Source organism: Epinephelus lanceolatus, chromosome 19 (genome assembly GCF_041903045.1).
Source record: "Epinephelus lanceolatus isolate andai-2023 chromosome 19, ASM4190304v1, whole genome shotgun sequence".
In the NCBI taxonomy this organism is placed as follows: Eukaryota; Metazoa; Chordata; class Actinopteri; order Perciformes; family Serranidae; genus Epinephelus; species Epinephelus lanceolatus.
In genome coordinates, this window is record NC_135752.1 from 7,572,699 (window position 1) to 7,598,441 (window position 25,743).

At 40.4% G+C, this 25,743-nt stretch overlaps 1 protein-coding gene across 3 annotated transcripts in view; it reads right to left on the minus strand.

Annotated features, from left to right (window-relative positions):
* dcc (DCC netrin 1 receptor) overlaps window positions 1-25,743 on the minus strand; it is a 418,775-nt gene that overhangs the window by 223,796 nt on the left and 169,236 nt on the right. For all 3 annotated transcript variants that reach the window (XM_078162332.1, XM_078162331.1, XM_078162330.1), the window contains exons 6-7: window positions 4,573-4,727; window positions 929-1,049 (exon numbers count right to left, since the gene is read on the minus strand). In XM_078162332.1, coding sequence (XP_078018458.1) covers window positions 929-1,049; window positions 4,573-4,727 — 276 coding nt within the window. The remainder of the gene's footprint in view (window positions 1-928; window positions 1,050-4,572; window positions 4,728-25,743) is intronic.

Consider the following 25,743-nt stretch of genomic DNA (forward strand, 5'->3'; position numbering starts at 1 on the left):
GAAATGACTGTAATTAATTTATTTGGGCAATGAAATGAGTAATGTGCGCTATTAGATTTATTTATTTGTTTCCAGTATTGACAGCTACTGGGCTATTCATCATTAGAGGAAATGTGCCAAATATATGTCCTTTGCTAAATGCAATTTCTTTCAGTAGGTTTCAGCTTTAAAATAACAAGCTAGATTGCTCTCATAACTGTTTGATTGCTCATGTACATTGCAATTTATTCATTATAATTCAATAGCAACATTTCACAGCTACCTCTGATGTGTCGACTGACATGAGCTTTTGTCAATGAAAAGGTTCCAGTCCCTTATCTCTGCTGTGATTAAACTGCTACACTTTATTACTGTAGTGGCATATTTAATATTGTAAACTGTCTTTTACTGTCAGAACAAAGAACTATCTGAACCTGCAGCACGTAGCAGGTAATTCATCATTTGCACAGAGTTATGGATATTCAGTTAGCAGCAGCCACGGTGGCTGAATGTTTCTATCTGTATGGTGATGAGCCAGAGATTGTAAAAACTAACACTGAGGCTGATTCCAGGCTGTCAGACACTAATCTGCTCTTTGTCACGCAGAATCAAACTGAACTGACTTTAGACTTCAGATTAACCCAGATTTTGTGTATAATCTGAATTTCAAACTATTATGTAAACAGGAATTATTCATTTACAACACTCACTACTGCGACACAATGCGAGAAAAAGACTGAAAGAAAACACTGACCACAGAAAATTGCAAATCAAGTGATGTCACAGCAAATACAGTGAGGTCAGAGGGGAGAACATGTCATGACAGGAATGAAGACAACAGGTGATGGTAGCAGGTTGTTTTTATCAATAAGAAGCCAGAGGGACATCACGTGTCGTGTGTGTGTGTGTGTGTGTGTGTGTGTGTGTGTGTGTGTGTGTGTGTTCCTACCTGGCTCTCGGAGCAGCAGCTGAGCCATCGCCTGCGAGCTGCCAGCTGAGTTTTCAGCTACACACTGATAAAATCCTTCATCCGACTTCACCAAACCCAAAATCTGCAGGTTACTGCCGTCCTGTTTAACACACACACACACACACACACACACACACACAGAACATGTCAATAAAAGCTTTCACAGATACAACAAAGTCTGGTTTAGACAGGTTAGACTTTGTTAACATAAAACAAAACCATCGCAAAGAAGTGTAAGACTGTGAGGGAATGTGTGTGTGTGTGTGTGTGTGTGTGTGTGTATGTGTGTGTGTGTTTTATCTCTTTATAGTATTAGATTATGGGATAACAGATTATGATATCCAGATTATCAGATTATGTCATGATGTCAGATTAAGAAACATGTCATACTCACTACTCTGCTACTCTCACTTTCTCTTCTTAACACAAAAACTGTTTTCACTCAGTATTTAATTCACTAAATTCCACCTGATTTCTGCTTTTCCATCTCTTGTTAAAGGACTGTCAATTAAATAAATACTGTCTGTAGGTGTTTCACATTTAAAGTTTCTGGCTGTGGACCTAATTGATGGCTTGTCCTCTGTAATTAGTACACTGTACCACATTTTCGCATCGCATTGCTAAGAAACAACTATTAGACTGGCCTTTAATTGAGTTTTATTAACTGTCTATTTATTAATGTAAATAGAGTTATTAGAGTTAGAGTTATTCTATTTAACTTTCTGGTATACCGAAAAACTTCAATTAAAAGCCTAGTCCCAGTTAAACCTCCAGTTCCTTTCACTAGCCTGGTGTGGCTACACATTTTTACAAATAAACAGCTGTCTCAATTAGACACCTGGTCTGGTTGCCAGTTCATTTTATAGAAGTTCTTTGGATGTATAAAACAAGTTGTTGGCTACCCACTTGACCTAACATAGGTTAGCTGCTTCAAATGCACATAAAAATGTAAATGTTTAAACTTTTGTCAACATGGAGATGATACACATTGTTAGCTCAGTTAGATTCTCCATAATTCAATTGTTCAGTTCATTTTACTGAAACTAAAGTATGAGCACCAAAGAAGACAGAAATTCATTGAGATTTACCAACATGGTAAACAAGAGGGACGCAAAAAATTGGTGACTCCCGAGCTCGGAAGTGGTCATGTAGTCCTCAATTACCCAGGAAGGTATTCATATTCCTTCATATTCCATCAAGAGAATCAGAAGGTTTTTCATAAGAATTCATTCAAGTTGTGAGTATTGCTATAACAGGATAAAGTGGTGTTGTGTTGCTTTGCCAGCTGCTGTAACCCTTGGATGTTGTAAAACGAGTGTCATAACTCTTTCTTTCTCTGATGCGCTGTCCCTGGGAGCTAGATCAAATGTATGATTCATAACAGAAATGTTATTTGAATCCTATTTTTTAAGCAAGTAATATTCATACTAGTTTAAATAAACAATTTGATTGGATTTCCCAATCTTTGCTCGGCAACAGGAAATTAAAAGTCTATCCCAAATATAGGCTTGTTGAGTTCAGTTATATAAACAAATAATAGCCTGGGCTATTAATTGAAGTTTTATGCTATGTTGGTATTTAAGAAATTAGAGTTTTTCTTCTATTCCTAATCTGGCCACTGGTGTTTCCTCACTGGAAATTATATTGAGTGTTAATATTGAGTCAGTTATCAGAGGAGGCCTACAGCTGCAGTTTGTGTGTGTGCACACACACACACACACACACACACACACACACATATATATATATATATATATATATATATATATATATATATATATAGTACAGGCCAAAAGTTTGGACACACCTTCTCATTCAATGCGTTTTCTTTATTTTCATGACTATTTACATTGTAGATTCTCACTGAAGGCATCAAAACTATGAATGAACAAACACATGTGGAGTTTTGTACTTAACAAAAAAAGGTGAAATAACTGAAAACATGTTTTATATTCTAGTTTCTTCAAAATAGCCACCCTTTGCTCTGATTACTGCTTTGCACACTCTTGGCATTCTCTCGATGAGCTTCAAGAGGTAGTCACCTGAAATGGTTTTCCAACAGTCTTGAAGGAGTTCCCAGAGGTGTTTAGCACTTGTTGGCCCCTTTGCCTTCACTCTGCGGTCCAGCTCACCCCAAACCATCTCGATTGGGTTCAGGTCCGGTGACTGTGGAGGCCAGGTCATCTGCCGCAGCACTCCATCACTCTCCTTCTTGGTCAAATAGCCCTTACACAGCCTGGAGGTGTTTTTGGGGTCATTGTCCTGTTGAAAAATAAATGATCGTCCAACTAAACGCAAACCGGATGGGATGGCATGTCGCTGCAGGATGCTGTGGTAGCCATGCTGGTTCAGTGTGCCTTCAATTTTGAATAAATCCCCAACAGTGTCACCAACAAAACACCCCCACACCATCACACCTCCTCCTCCATGCTTCACAGTGGGAACCAGGCATGTGGAATCCATCCGTTCACCTTTTCTGCGTCTCACAAAGACACGGCGGTTGGAACCAAAGATCTCAAATTTGGACTCATCAGACCAAAGCACAGATTTCCACTGGTCTAATGTCCATTCCTTGTGTTTCTTGGCCCAAACAAATCTCTTCTGCTTGTTGCCTCTCCTTAGCAGTGGTTTCCTAGCAGCTATTTGACCATGAAGGCCTGATTCGCGCAGTCTCCTCTTAACAGTTGTTCTAGAGATGGGTCTGCTGCTAGAACTCTGTGTGGCATTCATCTGGTCTCTGATCTGAGCTGCTGTTAACTTGCCATTTCTGAGGCTGGTGACTCGGATGAACTTATCCTCAGAAGCAGAGGTGACTCTTGGTCTTCCTTTCCTGGGTCGGTCCTCATGTGTGCCAGTTTCGTTGTAGCGCTTGATGGTTTTTGCGACTCCACTTGGGGACACATTTAAAGTTTTTGCAATTTTCCGGACTGACTGACCTTCATTTCTTAAAGTAATGATGGCCACTCGTTTTTCTTTAGTTAGCTGATTGGTTCTTGCCATAATATGAATTTTAACAGTTGTCCAATAGGGCTGTCGGCTGTGTATTAACTTGACTTCTGCACAACACAACTGATGGTCCCAACCCCATTGATAAAGCAAGAAATTCCACTAATTAACCCTGATAAGGCACACCTGTGAAGTGGAAACCATTTCAGGTGACTACCTATTGAAGCTCATCGAGAGAATGCCAAGAGTGTGCAAAGCAGTAATCAGAGCAAAGGGTGGCTATTTTGAAGAAACTAGAATATAAAACATGTTTTCAGTTATTTCACCTTTTTTTGTTAAGTACATAACTCCACATGTGTTCATTCATAGTTTTGATGCCTTCAGTGAGAATCTACAATGTAAATACTCATGAAAATAAAGAAAACGCATTGAATGAGAAGGTGTGTCCAAACTTTTGGCCTGTACTGTATATATATATATATATATATATATATATATATATATATATATATATATATATATATATATATTCCAACTGTAGATATGGTTGTTTTTTTTACTGTCACAGTGTGTCTCCACATGTACACTCCACATACATATAAGTTACTTTCCATAATTCTGATGCAAATATAGAGAATATCAATATGTCTATGGTTTCTGAGTTCAGTTTGACTCACCACTATCTGGAAGTAGTCGCTGGGGATGACTTCCTCCCCATTCTTCATCCAGCGGACAGTTGGCGGTGGATTTCCTGTCACAGCACACTCCAGCTCAATGTCTGTGGACTCGTAGGCGTACGTGTTGGTCGGGTAGTTCAGGAACTGAGGAGGCACTGCAGAAAGACACACAGAAAAAAACACAACACATGAGCAACAGAGGAACACTTGAACACCTCGTCTCTTCCTCTCTGCTGGAGTGTCAGAGTGAAACACTGAATCAGTCCCAATGTCGTTACTGTAACTATTGTTGTTCTGCTGTCATTCAGTGCCTTTTATAAGTTTTCCTCCAGGACTGTGCCTCACATTAGACTTTCTACAACAACCCCAGTTGACTACACACTAATTAATACAAGTCCTCAGCATATTACTGAACATAGTGAATATGTTTAATCTCATTACCCTCAATAGATCATTACATGTGTATCTCCTCTGACATCTTCTGATGGTGTTTTGCTAATTTTGCACACAGATAGTGTACATTCAGATCTTAGTTGACAGGTTAACTAGTGAAACACAGTAGTGACAGATTATAGTAGAGTTTTTTTTTTTTTTAAAGCACATTAGGCCAGGGCATGGAGGCTCAGGATTTCTGTGCACTTCTGTAACAAAACAATGACTCTTGCTGATGTGACAGAAATAATTTAAACACTGAAAAAGGGGCATTTAATCGTTTGATCTTCGGTAAGTTCTAAACAGGAATAAAGTGTATACAGTAGTGTTTTTTATGTGAGAATAATGGTGGAGCAACAACAACTACTTACAGCAGATGCAAAACCAGAAATTTAAACAATTCTACAATTTTTACACAATGCACTATTTCACATTTCCCACACAGTTTAACAAGGGTGATAATCCTCTCAATTTGAGTGCTATGTTTGCTCTGCTGAGTCCAATTTTAGCGTGTTGTCCTGCTGCTTTCATGTTTGGTAATCCTCTCAGACAGATGCTTGAGATCCTGAAAGCCAGTTCTTGACCAGGTACCCCCCTCCCAATAACACACACACAGCAGGACAGCGAGAACTACTCCACGTTAAATCTGTATTTTTCTTATCAGCAGTTCGGTTTATAAAAACATCCTGTATGTATTACTTGTATTTTTAATCAATATTTCAAGCTGTTCTTTTTTTTTTGTCTTTTATTGTTTCATAGTTTGAGCTTATTTAAGCAGGTTTTGTGTCATTTTATATTGAAGCATTTTTATGATTTCAACATTGTAAATTTACCTAACGGCATATTAGAAAGTTTAATCGATGTTTCAGCATGTGTATGTTTGACACTCTGACCTTGTTTTAAGCAGGTTTTAAGAATGTCTGGGATGCCAGACTTTATTTAAATATTAATTTAGATTATATTTAGAATTAAAGTAATTAATCTTGTGCTCTAAATCTGCTAAACTTACTGTCATTCAGTGACTCCAGTTTTGTCAACACCATGAGATTGCATGGCAACTAGCAGACACCCAGGAAATCACTGCTCCCAGGTAAGAACATGTCCAGCACACAGTGCTGGGCAAGCTACTTGGAAAATGTAGTGAGCTAAGCGACCGGTTGCTCAACATCACAATGAAGTTTCACTATACTGAAGCTATCCCCAGAGAAATGTAGCAAGCTAAGCTACGCGAAAAGTAAAGTAAAATGGCAAAAATAGCATGCTACATGCAAGGCTACTTTTATATATATATTTTTTTTACTTTATCAGTGTCATCTCAGTTATAAGAAAAAAAATGTGTAAAAATAAGGGACACTTTCCTAGCCGAAGACACAAATTAAGAGGGGGGGTCTGCTGGTCAAACACTTCATTTCCTGCATGCTGGCTATTTTTATGCACTAATTTGTGTTTTAATTTAAACAAGTTCAAAGTCTTGGCTACTCTCAACATGAAGGTAATGGGAAACAGTTGCATCAGTTATACTAGAGATTAAAACATCAGATTATAGACATGGGCAAAATGTTTGCTCTGCAAAATAAACTTTAAGGTCCATTTGTAAAAAGCAAGACAGGGAAGTTATATGTAGGAATCCTGAAGTTAAACCTCTCAAAAACTGTTCATTGCGTACAAGTTAAGACCTTATCACCACTTTGAGTTCGATCTAAACCAAGCACAAAAGGTAAAGAAATTTGTGTTTGGTAGATTATTTCTTTGTTGTAACAATGCTTCTTGGACATAAACCTTATACCGCTGGAAAACCGGTCTATTTCCTTTTTAAATGGTGCCACATTTGTAAGGAACATGTATTTGTGGGATGAGCGGCAGAGCTGAGTATGTGGGTTGCGCCCATGAAAAATTTGTCATATCTTCTCAGCATATCAACAGCTTTTTTTGCTGTTGACTCTTGTTTGGTGTAGCTTGGTGGGAACAATTGGACTTGAGCCATGTATGCAGCTCTGCAGCTCTTACTAGTGTGTCATGTTTGATGTCACATTCAGGCCAAAAAACAGGTTAGTAAACAGTAGAAAGCAGCATGGAGGCCAGTGGAAAATGTTACAGTGGCTACTTCATTTTTATATCTCTTGTTTATTCAGTCTCCCTTTCAATACTAGGTACTGATGATTTTGGGTCGTTGTTTGAGCACTGCTTGGTCAGAGACAGAAATTATGTTGAGGTGGCACATCTTTCGATCTTGCTGGTAAAGGGGCTAAAATTAGTGCATTTACCCGGGTGATGTATTTCAATCATTGCCAATCTGATAAATACCCATGACTGCTACAGAGTCATCTGACCTAGGTATGAATGATGGCTGTGTGCTTTCCTACATACAAAAGCCAGATGTAAGCAGGCGTTTGTGGTTTTTCTGTGAAGTGGGAAAGGAGCTTTAAAACGGTTCATTTGAACTTGAAAAACCTTTGAAAACCTAAAAGAACCTGTCAAATGAACAGTTCTGACTGAAACAGCAGTCTGGATTGAGTCTAATCAGTGACAGCAGTTTGAGATGTGAGGTGATGGGAGCAGCAGACAGACTCAAACATGTTCGGATGCAAGCTCATGTGACTGCTGGTAAACTGTCTACAGGCTCACTACGATGTAAACAGGAAGGCAGGCAGGTGAGGCAGGAGAGGTGGCTGTCATGTTTCAGCTCTGTTGTCACTGAACGCTGTCTTTGAAAAAGCGGCAGCAGCTTGTGGCTGTGAGAGCAGAGATGTGAGGCAGAAGCCATTTTGAGCCTCAACAGAGACGCGGACGAAGCCTGAAGGGCCTCATGAAGCACCAAGCGCCACAGCGACACTGTCAGCGCTCCAAGACAACAAATATTCTCCCTGTCAGCAAACACACACCCAGGAACGGCCTGTAACTGTCAACACACATCCTCGTGATGTCACAACTTCCTGAGCACTGTTAAATATCAGCACACACACAATATGGTACAAGGCCAAAAATATCTGGACACCATAATATTTCTCCAATATGTGATTGTTTAGTAAGCAATATAGACAAAAAACTGACGGAAGGATAAGCGACAGGTTGGGAGGAGGATAAGAAAGAAAGAAAGAAAGAAAGAAAGAAAGGAAAATGGAAGACAGGAGGAAAAAAGGGAAAGGAAGGAAAGGAAGGAAGGAAGGAAAAAATGGGAAAAGGCAAGAAATAAAACAAAAATGGAGACATACCAGTACAAGAGATAGAAATAATAAAAAAGTATGAGAATGAACAAATTAAAGAGAACAAGAGAAAGAATGGAAAAAGAGACAGAAAAACAAGGACAAAAGACTGAAAGAAATAGAAAGAAAGAAAGAAAGAAAGAAAGAAAAGAGAGGAGCATGTAAATGTTTAAAAAAAGCGAATCAGAAGTGGGAAAAGGAGTAGAGGGGAGAAGATGAGAAGAAAGGAGAAAGAAAAAAGGCAGAAAGATGAAAGAGTAACAGAGTAAGCAACAAAGAAAGAAAGAAAGAGAAAAGCTTGAAGTGGAAGGGGAGGGAGAGAAGAACAGGTGAAACAGAACAGAGAAAACAGGATGAGAGATGGATGAACCAAGGAAACCAAATTGAAAGAGAAAAAGAAAGCCAGAAAGTTATAGAGAAGGTGGGTTGTGTATGTGTGTCTCCCATCGATACATCATTATCTGGAGGTGTAACTTTATCACTGCAGTAATGCTCTAATTAAGTGCTAACGATTTCCTTTAAACTCTGAGCAGCTGCAGCTTCACCACACCAACAACTGCACAGTGATACACAAACAACACAGGCTACTACACATGTCCAGGAATTAGTCTGAGACATTAAACACCAGAGATCTGAGTAGAGATTTGAACCATCATGGCGCTTTACAGCTGAGTGTTGCAATCGGAGCTGAAGTAGGCTATGTTCAGCTGCAATTTCTCTAATGTCCAATAGCTGTTGCTCGAAAAATACTCTGTAGGCACTGAAGTGAATGAGTACACCTCCAACTTCTCTCTACAAATACAAAGTCAAAAATGTTTTTACACAAGTTTGGTGGTGTCTGAATCATTAAATGTAAATACAATTGGCGTAGCTACTGTGACATCACTCATTAGTTTGTGGACTCCCATTGTGAGGCCTCAAGTTCAGCATTTAAGGCCAATGCCATCTTGTCTTTTAGAGTCAGAAGTGACCATATTTGAGGACAAATATTGAGGACATATCAGCAGACACCTGTCACTCAAAGTGGGCCACCCTTAATTATGCATAACGTTAAGCCTTAAAAACATGCAAATGGGTGAGTTATAGAAAAATTCATCCCCAGTACAGTTGTCGTGAGGGGGATAATTTACTAAAGAGACCAACTGATTTTTTTAACCAGGCTGTAAACATGTTTATTTCAGCTGTTAAGTTGGACATTTTAACATGGGGCTCTACGGGGACTGGTTGGCTTCTGGAGCCCGCCTCAGATGGCCATTAGAAGAACTACAGTTTTTGGCACTTCAATGCTGGCTTCATTTTTCAGCCCCTGAAGTTGCCGCTTGGCCCATATTCCATACTACATACTTGTTTTACAGCATGTTCTATTTTGCTAACTGTCACAGTATACTGTTTGTTTGTTTTTTCCAAAGAAAAAAGGGTTGCAGCGATATACAAAGTCATACTGATGTGATGTAAAAGTCATACTGCGTACATTTGCTGATCTACAATTTTGAAAGAAAAATGCAACTGAACAGATATTTTCCCCTTTATTTTAGTTATTTTCAAAGGAGAGAACTTTTATACAAACTTCTATTAACAAAATGATTTTAAGTCTCAATTACAGTAATAAAATATTTGTTAAACCAACAACATTCTATTTTGATTTCTTTAAGGGTCATTCTGATTGATAATAATACATATTCTGTAATACTGTGACCCCACAATATTTTCTGAGATGGTTATCGATCATATCGTGAAAATTCGATTGATGCAATACGTGAGCCATTATATGTCAGTGAAACTTCAGCTTTGGAATGTCACTACTGATTAAACTTAAAAAAAAATAAATAAATAAAAATAAAAAAGTCCTCCCCATTTTAGACTTTAGTCTCATCCTAGATTCTAAAGGTTTGGTGTTTTTCTCATCAACAAAGTCAATCAGAGCTTCTGTGGGAAAGGCTAAAGATGGTAACATTATACCATGTTGGCAACACAGTCGCTTTGGTTCTACCCAAACCCCCAAGACCAGTGCTGGGCTTTAAAGCCAATTTGACTTGGTGGCCAAACTGTGTAACTACAACTTCCAGATCTATCAAATAAAGCCATTGGGCCCAACAAGACTTTTCCTATAGACTTACATTACAAAGAGACATCTGTAAATCAATGGGGATTTTTTTTAGTATTACAACCAATGCAAAATGATTTGTTTCACTATCAGAATTTGATCCAGTTGGTGCGAATACATTTTAAAGATGCAGAGGATCTTCACGATTAAATCACTTCATCCCCATTCATATTAGCAGAGGGCTAAATTGGAATATCAAACGGTTTGGCTGGCTGATATCTCTGGTGCACTCACTCTTTAGGCCCAACAAAGCAGAAGATCGAGGTAGTTTTATGCTTCGAAAGTTCAACGTTTTTTCTCCATCTGCCACTGACCAACTTTTGTAGTCATTAAAAAGGTCCAGGATTCTACCTGAAGACAGAATGATTTCATGGTTTAGGACTGTAATGATAGCTATCACATTAGCTAACTTAGCTTTGTTTATTTCCTCATTCTGTACATCAGACAATCATTTCTATGGCGTCACATGGTAGTAAGAAATTAGTGTGAACTGAAAACTACATCAAGGATATAGATAATAAACCAAGCAAACGGATAAATAAACTGTAAGGGTAAAATGGTTTTCGTTTGTTGGTTTTTCTAACTGGTGGAAACAGTCATCCATGAGCACAACGCCGGACGTGTTTGAATCGCTAAACAAAGCTGAGTTATGGGTGGCCATTCAGAGCTTTGGAACTACAGGCTTTATTCCAGTGGCCTTTCTTTAAAGTGACCCCTAAATCATTAAAACACTTTTTTCTATCATTTGACCCCCTGGGTACATTGCAGTTATGGAAGGGATAATACCGTGGAGCTAATTAGAATAAATTTCATAAGATTTCTGATTCTGAAGGGTGATCATTTCTTTATTGTTTACCTGTGATCTTATTTAGTCATACACAAGGTGATAATCTGTTTTCATAATGCATATTACTTCTAATCCATCTCATATATTAAACAATCTCCCCTGTTGCCATGGGACACAACAGTTTTACTCTACATGACAAAGTCAGAAAGCTCTTCCTGTCTGAAAAGTTTTCTCAAAGTTAGAGAAAAGTAAAAGGAAAACAAAAAACTGTTTCTCCCTCTTCAACAATCTCCCTCATCACTATGGAAGACGACTGCTCTGCGACCAATTACTCAGCAGCCTTTGTTGTGTTTGGGGAATTCCCTGAGCATCCACTGATTGTTTGGATGTTTTTTCCTGCAGAGCTGCAAGTTTAACACTGATTACCTGGTCATCTGAGGAGACGTGTTAACAAAAGCGTGTTTTCAGGCAGCTCTTTGTGATACGGACAACAACAGGCAGGATGCCGGGTTAATACAATTCTACTTTCTGCTGGGGACAGCTGAGAGCAGCCATTCGTATGGTAGTCTGAGTGGGTGGAAGTTCGCTGCAAAGATCAGCCTCTCATTGGGCGGAACGAGCCACCCGCTGAAGTCCCGCCGTACCACCTCCGGTTGCAGTTTTAAACACGTCCTTTACTAACTTTTGCGGTGTTTGATCTTGCAGGGATGTAGCCATTTTTCTGCCATGGTTCGCGTCCTGTAGGTGATATTTTTGTGGGCGTTACACCAAAACCTGTTTCCCCTGGCAATATTTTTGTAAGCGCACCGTTGCTGTGGCATCGCCAAGAACGATTGTGATTGGTTGAAAGAAATACAAGCAGCCGGGGCGTTTTTTTCTCCAATCTCAAAGTGAGAGTCGGCCCAGCCAGACCTTTCTTTTCTTGAGAAAGGTCTGGTGAGCGAGACTATTCGTATGGTAATGAGACACATCAACAACCAGCTGACCTCAGCCAGACACAAGTCTGACTCTACATCTGGATTTACACCTGGGGTCCAGTTGTTCAGAAGTAATCAGATCAGATTTTGGAGTTCGAAATCAAATCTTCGAAATGGGATTCTAAAATCAGACTACATCACATGACACAGACTCAATCAGCTGTTGCTGCTGCTTAACACAGCACTGAAGGACCGAGCTCTCCTTCTGCTCTCTGCCTGGTTAGCACGAGCTAATACAGCACTGAGTGACCTCATCACTACTCGTCATAATATGTTCTTGGGCAGAAGCCCCACAGCAGCAAACATCCAACACCAAGCCATTAACACCAACACAGAAACAGCTTGACTCCTTCGTTAAACCTGTTACTAAACTAGTCATGTCACTGTGTGTGACTATGTCCCAGGCACAGAGCTCCTGTCCCGCAGCAGGAGTCTCATGATAAACAGATAGAGAGACCCATTTTAAAGAGTCAAATTTGCAGGAATTTGCAGTGATTGGTCAAAGTTGCAGTGCCATGCAGAATTAACCGGGATTGGCTGAATTTGCATTACTTGTTGTGATTGCAACATCACGACATCCTGGAGGGACTGAAAGTTAGTTTCTAACAATTGCACCCTCCATGCTGTTTTCTGTCTCTTCAAATACAAACACTTACAGTGACCCCACGCTGGCTCCGCTACCTGTTGTTCTTTACAGAGCCAGAGAAAAACATGGGTCTTCCAAATATGGATCATCTTGATCCAGATTAATTTTTTTGAAAAGTTGGGCCTTGGATAATCATTATTATTATAAATTAATACAATCTGATAAAATAAAGACAGTTTAAAAATAATTGAGCAAGTGTGTGCTGTAGGGATGTCACTCTCTCTCTCTCTCTCTCTCTCTCTCTCTCGCTCTCTCTCACACACACACACACACACGGTATCAGTGATGCTGCCTCTCTATAGCAGCACCATAATAACTTCCACTCAGCATTCAAATGGAAATCAGCTCCATCGTTCAGTTCAATGAACATCTGCTGTGTGTGTGTGATGATAGAACCCAGTGAAGGACATTCACACTCACACATAGACAGCTACAGCTTTTTATACACACTCTGTCTCAGTTAAACTCTCTTGGTGTGAACAGAAACTCGTTAGCAGCCTCTTTATATCTGCACTTAACCACCAATTATCTGTCATTAAGTGCATCCATGGAAACTCACTACACACACACACACACACACACACACACACACCTTATCATTCACTCTGTGAACACAGAGTCTGAAATAGTTAACGGGTTGTAAAGCCCCAGTCATTCAAGGGTAAAGAGCTAACATTGCTGTTAATGGAGCTTCACAAGGCTGAGCTCAAATACACCACATCTGTGTAGTGGGTGGCTGATAAAACACACTTTGCAAAACATTTTGTTGCTGGCATTTAATGCATATTATGTGTGTATACCATGCAATTTAGCAATTACATAAAACTTGTTCCACATATTTGCTTTGCCTTTTAGGTGCTTTAATGCTACTTCAAGGGGAACCCCACTGATTTAGTACTGAACTTCCATAAAGCTGTAGAACAAATAAAGGTCAAAAGCAAAACAAAGGAAGCTGAGATACACCAATTTTTAATCTCTATTAAGGGTCAAGCCTACATTTCCCATACACATAAAAAGCATAATTTCACTTGATCCTCTTTGCCTGTTAAGTACCTATGACTTTCAAACCACAAAATCCCAGTTTGCAATGCAGGTTTTCCATTAAAAATATTGTTTCATAGTATAGTTGCAAGCACCAACACACACCAAGACTAAGGTAATTATTTTACTGAACGAACGCACGTCTGTGTCTGTGCGTGAGCCAGCCGTTACGTATTTTCACTTTACTGCTATTAGCCTACAAACATTACAAACTAAACATTGCGCTGTGCACTTTGCACTGTTTCTTTCATTCTTCCTCCGTGTTGCGTGTATATGTGTGTACCTGTGTGCCCACGCACTGCCCCGCGCATGGCCCGTGCACGTGCGTGCCGTCAGCCAAAACTATGCTCCATGTATTTTGCCATCACGGCCTCGCGCACGCACGTGCCTCCGTGCTGTCAGCCAAAACTATGCTCCATCTAAATACAGTGTGCATTGTTTGTCTTACATTAATATTTATTACACAGTGCATTTACAGTGCTCTGATTTTGCATCTCCTCTAATATACTGTTTTTGATTTCTTATTCCTCTATACATAGCACATCCCCAGTATGGACTAGTCAGAGTTAATTACTAAGACCTCCAGAGCTACAGAGGACATTATAACTGTTTTCACAGGCTGGGTAGTGCTTCTAGTGATGGGTAAATGGACTTTGATGTGTAAAATGAGAGGAGTTCCTTTTTAATATATTGTGTTAATGTAGTACAACATTACAGGAGCATGTTTACCACTGTGTTACATCACCTTCTCTTTTAACAGCACTCGGTAAGCAATTGAGAACTGAAGACACGAATTGTTTAAGTTCTGAAAGTGAAATTCACATTCTTGCCTGACACACGACTTAAGTTGCTCAACAGTCCGTGGTCTCCATTGCCATATTTTGTGTTTCATAATGGGCCACATGTTCTCATGTTCAGTGGGAGACAGGTCAGGACAGCAGGCAGGTCAGTCTCGTACCTGCACTCTTTTACTACAAAGCCATGCTCTTGTAAGACATGCAGAATGTCTCCTTGTCTTGCTGGAATAAGCAGGGACTTCCCTGAAAAAGACGTCGTCTGCATGGCAGCATATGTGGCTCCAAAACCTGTATGTACCTTTCAGCATTCATGGTGCCTCCACGGATGTTAAAGTTACACATGATGCCGTGCCGTAAAACTGACACTGAAAACAATTTTCTATTAAACTGAGTTACTGCTGCTTTGTGTTTCAGCAAGGAATCAAACTTTTCACACTAAGAGCTGCTGATCTTTCTCTCTGTGCTCTTTTTACATTTAATTCCAACAAAACCACCGGGCAAGCACAAAGCAACCGTCTGGTGAACAATTTGCAAATCAGGATCTGGAGGTAGGCAGGGACAGATCCGTGAGAGAAGGACAAGTTTAGAGAGCAATGAGGGGATAACAGATGGTGTCCCTAAGACAGATAAATTATCAGTATGTTGTTTGTTCTGTCTTTTTGACTTCCTCCCCTTCTGGTGGAGCACTATGGGACCTGATTTTGGAAAAAATATGTCCAGTAGTTGATGGTGAGTTTAAATTATATCATTCATTCATTATCTGTAACCACTTATCCTATTCAGGGTCGCTGGGGAGCTTGAACCTATCCCAGCGGTCATTGGGCTAAAGGTGTGGGTACACCCAGAACAGGTTGCCAGACTATCATAGGGCTGACACAGAGAAAGACAACCACACATGCTCACATTCACACCTAGAGGCACTTTAGAGTCCCAAAATAATCTGACCTCCATGTCTTTGGAGAAAGCCCATACTGACACAGGGAGAACATGCGAGGTCCACACAGATGGGCCCCAGGGCCCCAGCCAGCCAGTGGATTTAGAATTATCTTGCTGTGAGGGGACAGTGCCAACCACTTTACCACCATGCCCCCCACTTGATTTTTTTTTTTCTTTAAACATGCACACGCTCACTCACACACTGAGGGAACAGCCATAAGGAGAAATCTGGGGCTCAGTATCTTGCTCAGGGATACTTTGACATGCTGACTGGAGGACCCAGGGATCAAACCATCGATCCTCTGATTAATAGATGACCGACTGACTACTTCCTGAGCCACAGCTTCCCCAACAGTTTGAATTGCGCCATTAATAACATATATCATGTTGGGGTTTTTTGTTTGTTTTTTTCAATTTCCATCCATCCATTTTCTGTAACCACTTAACCTCTTAAGAGTTGCTTGAGCGTCTGGAACTGATCCTTGCTGACAGTGGGTGGGAGGCAGAGTATACCCTGGACAGCTCACAAGAGAAAAAGAAACTTTGATCCATGCTTACAAACATTTTGGAGATGGGAAATAGGTGATGCAGATGGTGAGGTGAAGGTCTGGAAACTGTTGAATATTTCTTGGCGCACACCATTTTTGGCTTTTGTTTGTATGTATATATTTTTGGTATGGACCCTACGCCTTGTTTTATAAATGAGACGCCAGGAGTTTCTGGATAAAACACATCAGGTAAGATAATGTTACATTTGTGTGTCGAATATAGCTAAGTTAGCTGGCTAGCTAGCTGGTGTTGGTGGCATATATTATTTGAGAAGAGAATGTAGTTTACAGAGTGGTTTCACACAAATGGTGCTACAACAAATCAGCCTGTTCTTATTCCCAGGTCCTCAAATAATGACATTTTCACATCCCCAGGCATGTGATACTGACACAAAAGGCACTCCTCGGTGTCTTTATGAGATGCACTGGAGATGCACAGGAATTACTCCAATGCAAACTAATTAGTGGCAACACTTGGAGCTGAGAGCATGTGACATATTCTAAAAAAAACAAGAAAGTTTGTGTAGGGCTGGAGTAAGGGGAGGTTGATGGGTCAAAGTCCAAAAGTCAATGATATTTCAACAAAACATTACATAACTTAGGTACCTACGTCCCAAGTAAAAACCAAAAGTCACTGTTGTTTTAACATAACGTTATGTAATTCATGAAAGTAAGTTGCGTACTGACATCAGTCAGGTGACATATTTATGATTGTTATGTAATAAAAGTACTTATTTCAACCCAAAACATGATCTTTTTCTAAATCTGACAAAGCAGTTTTGTTACCTAAACCTAACTGTTTCACAACATTATATACTAGTTACATTGTGTTTCAACTGTGTCACATACAGATGCAAAAGGGTGCCCTGTGTGTTGCTACCAGATGCTGAAGGGATTGACCAAAGCCCTGTTTCCACCAAACACTTTCACTATGGTACCTTTGGGACCAAAAGTAACCCTTCAGACATGGTACCTAGACCCTAGGTCCGATTAGTGTTTTCACTGCAAACAGTATTCTTAAATGTTGGCTGGGTTATTGTCACACACTGCTCTGTCCAGCACTCGCTGGGTTTCCTCATCACTCATACCTCATTTATTGTCCACAGAACGAGGCTGCACACCGACATTTTCAGACCAAAATAGAACAGGCTAGGGTGAGAGTCTCTCTCAACAGATTATTTTAAAAAAGCTGGTTTGTGGATTTAGTCCTCATGCAGGCACAGGGGTTTAGTGTTGCCGGAACCCATAGGAACGACGCTCTGCAACACTTTTTTTTCTCAAATTGAGGATTAGAATATTTGCAGTTCACATAATCCAGTTGAAATTAATATATATTTTTAAAAGCTCGAACATCCACTCATTACTAGAAGTACATGTCATCCAAGAGAAACAAAGCTGTCATATTGAAATTTATGGTGTGCTGATGGATTCACACTGTCAACTCTGCAATGAGTAACATCAGAAAACGGTCCACCTTAAAAGTTGCCGGCAGTCAGCCCAGTAAATTAAGTTGTTTTGTTTTTTTGTTTTTGTTTTTCTTGGTCTACAGCTGCTGTGAGAGGCAGCAAAACATAACTTAATTTTATAGTTTACATAATTTACCCTTATATAAGACTTGCCACAGTATGAACAGTGGTCTCAAAACCAGTCATAACTCAGCCCTGAGCATGAGTGACCATCTGCTATTGACCAATCAACAGACTGCAGTATTTCTAGTTCTGCTTTGCCTCTAACAGTGTTCAGTAACACATTATTCGGTTGACTTGAAGCTGTTCAAACTCACATTCACCCAGTTAGCCCCCAGTGCCACGCCCTAGAGCACTGCAGCAGGACACAGCAGGCCTGATGGTGAACCTAAAAAAATGATTATGATTATTCATTATAGGATCTAACATAGATATTTGTGAGTCGGTAAGAGTTCTCTCTTTAAGCCCTGCTCCTCTGATCCTCCTCTGACCCACACTGACAAACAAACAAGTCAAATCTCATTTCTGAGCAGAATTGAGGTGAAATGATTTTCCATCACAAAGAGAGCAGAGAGATGAGTGATTAGAATAGCACTGAAGGTCAACACACCAAGGAACAACCAAAAGAAAAGAAAAAAAACATTCCCATTAAATGCTAAAGTAGTGGACCGGCCTTTATTTACTTTCAACTACAGAGAGAACTTTTAGTATGAAGCCTGTTTTCTGATCTGCTCCTGTGGAAGTTTGTGTTGATACTGTTTGCTCCACCATGTTCACCTGCTGTCTTCGTAACTTCACACATTTCCACAACACTAATTGCCTTCGGTACACTCTGCCCCTATGAGTTTTCTTTTTAACACAAATGCAGTTTTCATTCACTAATTATGTCTAATATCTGCTAATTTCTCAAGTGTTGTTGAGCTGCTGTCAATAAAACACAACACTTCTTACCCTGATGTTTTACATTGCAGCACCTCAAACAGCACACTCCCTGCCTTTACAGGTAGGCTTTAAATGTGAAATACCCAGAAGAAGTTGACAGAAGCTTACAATGATGAAAACAAATAGAATTACTAATCTGTAGTTGTATGCCTCTGCGCACCGGTCAAGTTTCTCTTTCAGTTCACATCCATGTTGATGAAAACATGGATGCTTCATACACATCTTCCCTGGCAGCACAGAAGATCTATACAGTCAGCACAGTTTCAAGGTAGACACCCAGATAAGTGTCACCAATTCAGCATCAGACCAAATGTCTCCCCTTCTGTTCTTGACTAATGACATTGAATAATGGCCAGTAGTGTTTTATGTAAACTATTATGATACCACAGTAAAGTTGACCTTTGACCTTTTGGATATAAAATGTCATTACTTCATCATTATATCCCATTAGACATTTGTGTGTAGTTTTGTCATGATTAGCATAAAAAGTCTTCAGTTATGGCCAAAAAATGTTTTGTAAGGTCACACTGACCTTGACTTTTGACCACCAACCACCAAATTCCAATTAGTTTACTCTTCAGTCAAGTGAAAGTTTGTGCCAAATTTGAAGAAATCCCCCCAACGTGTTCTTGAAATATCACATTCACAAGAATGACACAGATGCAAGGTCACAGTGACCTTGACCTTTGGCCACCAAAATCGAATTAGTTCACTGTTGAGTCCAAGTGAACGTTTATGCCAAATTTGAAGACATTCCCTCAGGGTGCTCTTGAGAGATCATGTTCACAAGAATGAGACAAAGTCACACTGACCTTGACCTTTGACCTATGACCACCAGAATCTAATCAGTTCATCATTGAGTCCAAGGGAATGTTTGTGCCATCTTGAAGGAATTCCCTCAAGGCATTCTTGAGATACTGCATTTATGAGAGCAAGATAGACGGACAGACAGATGGACTGACAAACGGGCAACCCGAAACATAATGCCTCCAGCTATGGCTACCACTGGCGTGGAGGCATAAAAGTGATTGGAAATAACCAATGGATTGTGTTAAAAATTTCACCTGAAAGTAGCACAGTGGAGAGTATAACATGGCTGTATTGTTGTACTAACTGGTTTAGTGCTGTAGAAACAAACATTACAGTAAACTGAATCTACTATATATACTATACAGTTACAGTATTGTACAGTATTGTAGGTGTAGCCCCTGGGGAGATTTAATATGCTCTAAATAGCTTTAATAGATAGTTTGCAGTGTAGTGGTGAACATGGAGCAGGAGCTACAGTAATAGTGGGTGACTGAGCAAGGCAGATGAGTGAGAGGCAGCAACAAATGGAGCTCTGAGAAAAGTGACTGAGAAAGAAGATGTGAACTACAGTAAATTGAAATTACACAGTGGAAATTGCCGTTGGTAAAATGGTATTCCTGTAGAAACTAGAGCATGTTAAGACTGAGGACCAGTGGCAAGTGTGTGTGTGTGTGTGTGTGTGTGTGTGTGTCTGTGTCTTTGTCTGTGTGAGTGAGTGAGTGTGTGTGTAGTGTAGTAAATATTAATACAGTAGCTGATATATCATTAGTCTTTCCAGCTAACTGCCTTAGCTGGACACAAGGGACACTTTATACTAACCAGACCAGTTTTCTTAAATGGGGTATTGGTACCCCTTGGGGTACTTTGGAGTACTTTAGGGCGTGCATGAGATTTTTAAATAATGTTAATTTAAAAAAAAAAAAAAAAAAAAAATAGTCATGCATAATTCCTAAAAATACTTAAACTACAACAAGTTAATTTAACAATGTGATTAAAAGCTCAATACACCAAATTTTATATTCAATATTCCTATCTGTGATGCAATCGTTAAAAAAAATTAACAACAGTAAATGGAAACCAACCATCAACCCACTGAGGGCTGGCCCACTGAAATCCAAAGTAAAAATTGAAATCACAGGCTGATCTAACTTGTGTGAATTTTATCGTGGCAACTCATAATGTGATACAGTAAAGTGCACTGCTCCCGTGTGCCTGTATGCACTCCTGACAACGTCTGCAAATGCTCCTGATGAGCCAGTGGATGGTTTTCTTGGGTGCTCAGTTTAGGTCAGGGGAACAAGGGGGCCAGTCAATGGCATCAGTGCCTTCGTCATCCAGGAACTGCCGACACACTCTGGTCACATGAGGCCGGGCATTGTCCTGCACCAGGAGGAACCCAGGGGCCACTGCACCAGTGTTAGGTCTGACAGTCGTTCTGAGGATTTCATCCCAGTACCTAACTGCAGTCATGGTACCACTGGATATGACATGGAGGTCTGTGGGACCCTCCAAGGATATGCTTTCCCATACCATCACAGACCCACCGCCAAACCAGTCATGCTGGATGATGTTACAGAGCAAAACATTAACCACGGAGACTCTTTCACACCTGTCGCACATGCGTAGTGTGAACCTGCTCTCATATGTGAAGAGAACAGGGCGCCAATAGCGGACCTGTCAATTCTGGTGTTCTCTGGCGGAAGCCAATCCAGCTGCACAGTGCTGGGCTGTGATTACAGGTCCCACTAGAAGATGTCAGGCCCTCATACTACCCTCATGGAGTCTGTTTCTGACAGTTTGGTCAGAAACATGCACACCAGTGGCCTGCTGGAGGACATTTTGTAGGGCTTTGGCAGTGCTCCTCCTGTTCCTCCTCACACAAAGGAGCAGATACTGGTCCTGCTGCTGGGTTGATGCCGTTCTATAGCCCTGTCCAGCTCTCCTCATGTAACGACAGGTCTCCTTGTATGTCCTCCATGCTCTGGAGAATGTGCTGGGAGACACAACAAACCTTCTTACGACCGCACATATGGATGTGCCATCCTGAAAGAGCTGGACTACCTGTGCAACCTGACTGGCTGCAGGTGCCGCCTCATGCTACCAGTAGTAACAAGGACACTAGCAGAAAACAAAACTAGAGAAGAATCAGTCAGGAAGGATAAGGAGAGAGAAACTGTCTGTGGCCACCACATGCAAAACCATTCCCTTTTTGGGAGTTGTCTTGCTTTTGCCTCTCCATTGCACCTGTTGTCACTTTCATCTGCACCAAAGCAGGTGAAACTGATTCACAGGCACTGCTTTACTGTGACGATTAAGTGTTCCCTTAATTTTGGGGCGTCGGTGGCTTAGTGGTAGAGCAGGCGCCCCATGTACAAGGCTGTTGCCGCAGCAGCCCAGGTTCGAGTCCAGCCTGTGGCCCTTTGCTGCATGTCATCCCCCCTTCTCGCTTACCTGTCCTGTCTATTAAAGGCAAAAAATATCTTTACAAAAAAAAAAAAAAGTGTTTCCTTAATTTTCTAGAGCAGTGTATTTAACATAACCTTCATTAGCAATGGGCCTTTTTTTAATTTGGGTTACCATTTCAGACTCTGTTGTTTTACTTCCACCACTGTTACTGTTATATCTCTGCAGTCTGAACACAGAAATGAAGGACATCTGCATTTTGGGGGTTTCTTCCTCAGAAGTAGCTCCCAGCAGGAGGACAGTCTTCCAGCTGGTTGCAACGGCAGCATTTTAATGGGCAGTGGCAGTCATCGTTGCAGGATGACACAGAGGATACGTATAACGTCTAATTAGCTCGTGGCCCTCGCTGTCCAACAGCCCTGGCCCAAATCCTGTCAGATTAGTACTGTTGTGTTCCCACTGAGAGATGCAACCAGGCTGAGACACCAGAGGCTGACCTCACCTGTCCGTCCCAGCTGGAGCTGCTGTCTGTTTGGACGAACAGGTGAAGCCAGCGTAAAGGTAATCACTGCAGACAAACAGGCAGGAAGGGGGATGCTGACAAACTGTGGCATCATAGAGAGGAAAACACCAACACAGACTGAGAGAGAGCAGTGCATGGTCAAAGGTCAAACAAGCTGCTGAGTGTAGATATAAACTGCAGCCTGATGGTTAGAAGGAGGTAAGGAAAAAGGGGAGGAAGGAAGGAAACAGAAATCACTGCACTGTAAAGTAAGTTATAGAACAACAGATTGCACTTAAACTGTAGAATCATCAAAATACCCTCCAATTCTAAAATCACCTCCAGCCAGCAGAGTACTATTTTACATAATATCAATTCCCAACAAAAGAAGACACAGATGGCAGGATTAAGGACAGCAAACTCAGATGAAAAAGAGGGCGATCTGACCGGCGACAAGGAACAGGAATCTCCCAAGCTTCCTCCCAAACATCCAAACAATCTGCTGCACAGAGAGAGATGACAACAGATGGTGGAAATGAACAGATGTCTATAACTGATCACCTTGTGCTTTTCCCTTTATGAGACGTGCATTCTTTCCAGGACAAGCTGAGGAAGACATTTCTTCACAAGGTCATACATGGGGAGCAATATTTGATGATGACTTTAAGCTCAAACGAAGCATGATGGGTAGTACACACGGAGCGGGCTGCTCCTGTCAGGGTCAGGTCATGCTTAAAAAGTCACGTTAAGTCCCTTTTTCCCTTCATGACTTGATTGAGTTCAAATCCTGGATTACAAAGCTTAAGAGACAAAGGACGGGTCAAGATAATTTGATTCGTCTACGGGGCAGACTCAGCGGGCACATTAAAAACCTGCGATCAGGCAGAAATGAGCAGCAGCAGCAGTGGTGCACTGGACAGACTGAGACAGATTAAACAGTCTGAACATACGTGACCAAAGAGCCGGTGACGCTTTAATCTGTAACATCTGGACAATTCATAATGAGATGCTGATTAACTGAGGGAGGTGCGGATAGAATACTGAGAAAGAAAGACGGATTCAGAGACAAAAGAAGATTAAGAAATGAAGCCTACTGTAATGTTTTAACTGCCGTATAAAATCTTTAGCAGAATTACATCATGTCACCTGGATGTCATGGGATTTATGGTGGAATATATTTTGGGAAGTGTGCAAAGCTACTGTCTGCATTTGTATCCAGGGGAATCAATCAACCAGTAAAGATACATTTGTCCCTCTAAATAACTCATTACTCTTTTAAAAAGTAATTTTATTACTTATTACTCCCTACCAACTGTAATTCCTTACTCTACTCGTTATACTACTTTTCCATTACACCCCACAAAATTGGTAATTGCATTTCTCCTCAAAATTCAGACTTATCATGTGTGCCTTTGTGTGAATCTCAGGGTAATCACCACTAAGTGTAGCTAGAATGAAATAGCTTGCAAATGTTTTTTTTGTTTGTTTCTTTGTTCATTTAACCTGAAGGTCTTCTGATGCCTGTGACAAGAATTTTTCCATGGCTCTGTCTGAAAGACAGAGAGTCACTCATGGACCAAAATTTTATCCACCACATATCCAGCCACAAGCTTCATTAGTTCTTTGTAGCCTGCAGCTATCCATGATTATAATCCAATTTGGTTGTTTAAGCTTGTCTAAGCGCTTCAGTCAACCTCCGCAGCCAAAGAGGGTTCACTGTTAGTGGGATGTATTTCCTGGAGCTCCACCTTATTGTGCTGTCTGTCGTAGCATCAAAGGTGTTTCAAACCAGAGGTTTGAGGACGTATTTTTTAAAGTGAACAAGTTTTAGTGCCACTTTAGTCTTCTGACTATAAAAGTAATGGGAGTATTTCCAGCTGCTAAAGGTAGCATTCCCATCTTCCAAACTAGCTTGCTGCCTTCACAACGCAACAGTTACGAAAATAAACCACTGGTTTGATTGTTGTATTTCAAGTCAGTAGTGATGTAATAACAAAAGTAACATTGTAATGAGTTATTTGGTTTTGGGGTATATGTAATATTATTACTGAAACTGTATTAGTAATTAGTTACACTACTTGTTACCATAAAAAGTAATATCATTACTGCACTGCTTTACTAATCCCCTCAAAATTCTGTGTTGACCCCAAAACCAAGGCACAATGTAACCGGGGCTTGAAATTAAAGCCAATGTGGGAACACCAAAAACCAATGGCTCCAAAAGTGAGTCAGTCCCCAAAGACCCCCATTTTAAAATGCCCAACTTTTGGGTAGAAATAAACATGTTTCCAGGGTGATGCAAAAAATAAGTTTTGGTCTCTATAGTTAATTTTAACATTTATGACAACTGTAAAGGGGGTGGATTTTTATATCACTCGTCTGTTAGAATTTAATTAAGGCTTAAAGCAATAAATGATTAAGGTTGTGGCTACTCTGAGTGACAGGTAACCCCAAATTCACACAGATGTATAGATGTAGCCATAGCTGTCGCTGTCCAGTGTGTTTTCAGTTCATGACAGTTAACTGCAAGATTTTGGTTGAGTCAAAAGTCTTGTTTATTTGGTTGTACTAAAAGACCCTGTGAAGAGTCATTATCGCAGTTAACCATAGACCATAATGCACCATTCTTACCACAGGGTTCCCACACATTTTCACAAAATTTCAAAACTTTTCCATGATCTTTCGATGACCCATAATAAAATGTCAAGACCATTTAAAATGTATAACATGAACAGAACTGAATGGTATACTTTACTCCAAATGTTAATTATTGTATGAAAACTGAAGCGCAACATTTTCCAAACTAATAGCTGGTTTATGTCTGCTACATTATGTAGAAGGTTATCACGGAGGAGTGCTGTAACAATACATTTCATTACACACAACAAAATTCCACAATTTTTTACTAATTCTATGACTTTACCAGGCCTAGAAAATGGACCCTTTAACTAAGCTAGCAGCTAGCATTAGGGTTAGCTTCACCCTCTCATCCAAATATGGTCACTTCTAGCTCCAGAAATCAGTGATGGCCAAAACAGAAACCCGAAAGATTAAATAACCCAGTATTTTAGCAGACAAATTGGCCACAGATTTTTAACCTGAAGCTGGCCTGAATTCATGGATCAGTGATTTTCTTAGTGGTAGAATCCAGCAGGTCAGAGTAGGCACATTGCTCTCTAACGAAACAAATACCTGTATAAGCTCCCCCCCAGGCATGTGTTTATCATCTCTATTGTTTATTTTACACACCAACTCTTGCACAAGCATTTCCCTTACAGGCACTTTATTACGCCTGTGGATAATACTGCCTTGTTGGAGAGGAGGAGCATGGGCAAGTTCTTGACTTCTTTCTAAAATCGTCAAACCTACTCTAAACACCTCTGAAACAAAGGAAATGTCCACCAATTTTAGAAGGCTGCAATAATTCGTTCCTACTTTAACAACACGGATACAATACAGTCTGTTACAGATTACATGTACTTTGGCAATGTGCTCGACCATAAGCTTACATGGGACCCCTGGACTGACCTGAGATACAGCAAAAAAAGAGACTTTTTAAAGAAATTGCTATCTTTTA